The 4,665-nt window shown below is 52.0% G+C and overlaps 1 protein-coding gene across 1 annotated transcript in view; it reads right to left on the bottom strand.

The window, feature by feature from the left end:
* Positions 1-135: 135 nt before the first annotated feature.
* Positions 136-4,665, bottom strand: part of GRIN2D (glutamate ionotropic receptor NMDA type subunit 2D) — a 28,915-nt gene continuing 24,385 nt past the window's right edge. Inside the window, exons 12-13 of the mRNA XM_025048836.1 lie at positions 638-825; positions 136-433 (exon numbers count right to left, since the gene is read on the bottom strand). Coding sequence (XP_024904604.1) covers positions 141-433; positions 638-825 — 481 coding nt within the window. The 3' untranslated portion in view covers positions 136-140. The remainder of the gene's footprint in view (positions 434-637; positions 826-4,665) is intronic.

The following is a 4,665-nucleotide window of genomic DNA, read 5'->3' on the forward strand; positions in this document are numbered from 1 at the left end:
GCGGCCTCGGCGCTGCAGCAGCTGTACATGCCCTGCGGGCGCCCGCGGGACAGGATGGGGTCAGCGTGGGAGGCCCGGGACCACGTGCCTTCCACGCCCCTCACCTCTCTCCCGCAGCTCCACCCGCGTCCCTTCCGTCCCTAGACACCCCTGCTCGTGTCTCCCCATCCCTGCCTTCGTCCTCCCTCTCTCGCTCGTACCCTGGAGAAGGCCAGTAGGAAGTCCATGCGGTGCGTGGGCCCCAGGCAGTGCCGCAGGCGCCAGTACACCAGATGCTCCCAGGCGAAGACCAGCAGGGAGAGGCCCATGGCCACCAGGAGCATGTAGAAGACACCTGCCATGTTGTCGATGTCCAGCTTGCTGCTCATCACCTCGATTTTGTCATTGTGGCAGATCCCGGAGAGCCACAGCCGCTCCAGCATCTCGATCTCATCTGGGGAAAGGAGGGGGTGGTCAGAGGTCACCTTCCGCGGGCATCCATTGAGGACCCGCCTCTCTGATATAGGAGTCTACTCTAGATAGGCCCTAGCCACCTCCTCCACCAGACCCTGGTGTCCCCGTCTTCATCCCCTCCTTTTCTGGGACCCAACGCCTCCCCACCCCCGCTCCAGTCCAACACTTCTGCGCGCAGCCGCACCATCCCCCAGGAACTGCAGCAGCGCCAGGTCGATGGGCCGCTTCCAGCGGGAGCCCTTGTGCAGGGCGATGCCATAGCCCGTGGTGGCAAAGACCTTGCCGGAGCCGATGGTGACGAGCTTGCAGCCCTCATCCTTGCGGGCCATGTAGTTGAGCACAGCCGCATCGTAGATGAAGGCGTCCAGCTTCCTGGGGGCCGGGGGCATGAAGGGCAGGGTCAGTCCCACCCAGATGCCCTCATGGCCCAGCCCAGAAGCCCTGTCACCCCTAACTTGCCACTGCTCCAGTTACTACCGAGTGGCGACCTCTTGAGCGAGCCACTGTGCCTCAAGTTTCAACATCTGTAAAAAGGGGTAACAGCTCCAGGTCGTTGCAAAGGTCAGATAGCACTTGGTGCCGAGAGATGGCTGGAGAAATGTTAAATGTGATTGTTAATGAAATAATTACTTCTTTAATCCTCACTGGGGTCCCCTAAAGTTGTCCTATGTACTCCTCCATTTTACAAGGGACCGAGGCTCAGAAAGGGAATCATCCAACAATTATGCCACTGAGGGCACTTATATGTGCCAGGCAGTGTCTATCCACTGTAGTGACTCATGAATCCTGCCAGGTCCCTCTGAGGTAGGAACTCTCATCTCCCTTGTTCAGACGGTGAAACGCAGGCCCAGACACACCATCTTAATTTGCTCCCATTCTCCCACAAGGCCCTAATTTCTAGAACTTGGTGGGAAGATAGGCAGGGATTTGGACTCTGTCCTCACAGATGGAGCACGGTGGCTCTCGCTGACCGCGTGTCACTTCCTTCACGACCGCTGCCACTGTACATTCGTTACTGTGATGATCTGATTCATCTCAGTCTCTCCCACTGGACTCTGAGCCCCTTGAGGGCACGGTCTGAGTCAGCCATGTTCTAGGCTGTGACACGCTCCCGCCCAGACAGGGTGGTCGTAAATATTTGCAGAATAAAAGAATGAGTGAATAAATGAATCCATACCTCGGAACACTGTGTAACTGTTCTATAAATTAAGATAAATGTTGACGTCTGACATGTGAAGATGTCCAGAGTGTATGAGTGAGAAAAAAAAAAAATTAGTCCCAGAATCTCATATAGTGTATAGCTCCATGTGCATTTTTTTAAATGACATCTTTATGGGCTGAAACTTTGGTCATCTTAACTACAGACACCAGACACCAGACTTGCTCTTAGAGGGAGGTACCTGTCTTTGTCAAGTCCAGCACTGTCCAAAAGAACATTCCGCAATCATGAAAACGTTTCATCTGCACCATCCAACACGGCAGCCACCAGCCACGTGTGGCTCTGACAGCCACCAGCCACAGGTGACTCTTGAGCTCTTGAAATGTGCCAGTGTAACACAGGAATGGAATTTTAATTTTAACTAATTTAAATAGTGCTAGATAGTGCAGATCGAGCAAGAGAGGTCAAGGCATGTGGCTGGGCGCTGGGTGGCACAGAAAGCAAAGGGCCTTCTAGGCGAGACTATGTCACCTAGAGTTTTGAGTTATCTGTCTTTTGAGGTAAATACCTCTGTGTCCCCAAACCTTCGGTAAAGCACTGCCCACACTCACGCACACACACTCCTAAAGAATACCTTGGGGGAGCATTTGAGATCTCACTTCCTGGCAATGTCATCAGTTTGACTGAAATAAAATCTTATAAAAATTTGAAATAAATAAATAAATAAATAAATAAAGAATACCTCGGGCACGTGCTTGGTTGCAGAGAAATTAAGGAAAAGGACAGGATTAGTCCATGCACCCCCCCGCAGTGGGGAGGCACACAAAGAGGATCCCCCACATTGAATGGATCCAGCGAAAGCAGAAACATGCGGGTGGGTTAAAGTCAAGCTCCCGAGAATGAGTAGAAACTGGGGTGGGGAGGGCATTCACTATCCTGTAGGTGGAGAATGGAAAATGGCGTTCAAATTAATTGTATATAGGACCTGACGGGCAGGGCTGTCCCAGCTGGCATCTGGAAACTATATATATATATACACATATATATATGTGTGTGTGTGTGCAACTAGACTTTCCACCATGTGTATGTGTATATATATATATACATACATATATACACACGCAAGAAATGCCACAACCGCCTGCAGGCTCTGCCGACTTGTAGGCAAAGTCTGAATTTCTCTACCAGTTTAATCAGGCTGGAAAAGAGAGATGGGGGTGCCAGGGAGGAGCGGATGATGGAAGAAGGGTCTCCGGGGTCGCTGGGGCACACAAAGGAGGGGTACGGTGGGGAGAGCCCCGAGAAGCATTTTAGAGAGCGCCCCAAGCTGAGGCTTCCAGTGGTGAGAAGCCGTGAGGGGCCTTCGGGATGAGGGGACTTCAGAGTCTTCACTTCCAATCACGTGCTCAGTCGATCCGGAGCATAACGCCCCAGTCCCCCGCCTGCTCCCTAACCCCACATTGTGTCTAAGCCTCTGGTAAAACTCGGCCATGTCCCACAAAGCTGTGTTTAGGCGTAGATTTGGGGAAAATAAAATACCCTGCACTTGTCCTGTTTATTCTGCCCTGTCGCCAGAGAGACCTTAGCATTTGAGTCCGTTCCCATCCGTCCTCGGCTCACGACCCTCCCCCCACCGCTCCGCACATCACAGGTCACTTGGAGTGACCAGCTACCTTGAGCTACAAGGCCCTGTGCCACCCGACACCCCCGCATCGTTCCTTACCCCCCTGTTCTCACCTCCCTGACACATCTCCCACACGAAGCCCCCTCCAGCCACACTGGCCTTCGTCCAGCTCCTGGATGGCCCCAGCACACTCCTGCCTCAGGGCCTTTGCACGGCTGTTCCCGCTGCCGGAGCCTTTTTCTCCCAGATAGCCACCTGGCTCGCTCCCTCCCGTCCCTCAAGAGCTCGCTCAAAAGACACCTTCCCTATTTAATATTGCCAACTGTAGCCTCCCCGACTCCCATCCCCGGATCTCCCAAACTCATTCACTCTATAAAATGTTCTTGGTTATTAAGCTTATCGTCTGTGTCCCCTTGCTGGAATTTAAGTCCTCTAAAGGAACAGGCCTCGTCTGGTTCACGGCTGTACCGCAGGGTCCAGAGCTACACCTGACATACAACGGGCACTTAATAAACTGAATGAATGAATTCAGGCTGGTTGGAGGCAGGCGTTCTGTGGGCCAGGCATTGGCGCTCAGAGGTGAGATTTCATTACTGGCGGAAAGAAGCCATGAGGTGTTCCACATGGTTTCATTGGTCTGCAAGAAATAAAAATCATGCTTTCTTTAGGGAAAGGGGGCTTGATGGGTCCTTTTTGGCTCCTCCTACGTGAGTGGGCTTAGAGAACGGCCTTCCAGGGCCGGCTGGGGAAAGAGGCCGTGTTTATTTATTCCTTTGGAAGAGATGCATTTCCTTTCTCTTCCTGCGAGGCTCCTTGCCTGCAGCTGGCGGGCCGGCCGAAGCCACGTTAGCTGTAGGTTCCCTGCACCCCGCCCCCCCGTCAGGGCCGCCCTGGCTGGTAACCACGAGCCACATGTGGCTATTCGAATTCCAACTTTCATTAAAAGTAAAAATTTGGTTCATCGGACACACCAACCACGTTTTACGTGGTCGAGAACCGGCAACCACCATGTCGGACTGCACAGGTCTAGAATATTCCATCACCGTGGAAAGGGCCATGGGAGGGTGCTGCTCTAGACACTAACGTGTGTTTCCCAGGAGAGCAGGGACTTTGACCTGTTTGGCGCTACACCCTTGGTGCCTAGCCCCATGCCCGGTGTGAGAAAACCTTCATAGACATATACGGATGGATGGATGGATGAATGAATGCCTTTTAGCTTTCCTATCATTAGGGATTATCTTGTCAGGGAGATCAAGGCTCGTTATGTTTTCTTCTTTGTTAAGGACATTATGTATACAATTTACATAATATGTACATGTGTACATATATATGCATACATATATATATTTTTAAATTATTCCTCTGGCTTTCAGCACTCAGTTCACGTCCATTTTGAGCCCAAAGTGCAGACTTTTGAGAAATTCCTCAC

The sequence above is a fragment of the Pteropus alecto genome, unplaced genomic scaffold (assembly GCF_000325575.1).
Source record: "Pteropus alecto unplaced genomic scaffold, ASM32557v1 scaffold41, whole genome shotgun sequence".
In the NCBI taxonomy this organism is placed as follows: domain Eukaryota; kingdom Metazoa; phylum Chordata; class Mammalia; order Chiroptera; family Pteropodidae; genus Pteropus; species Pteropus alecto.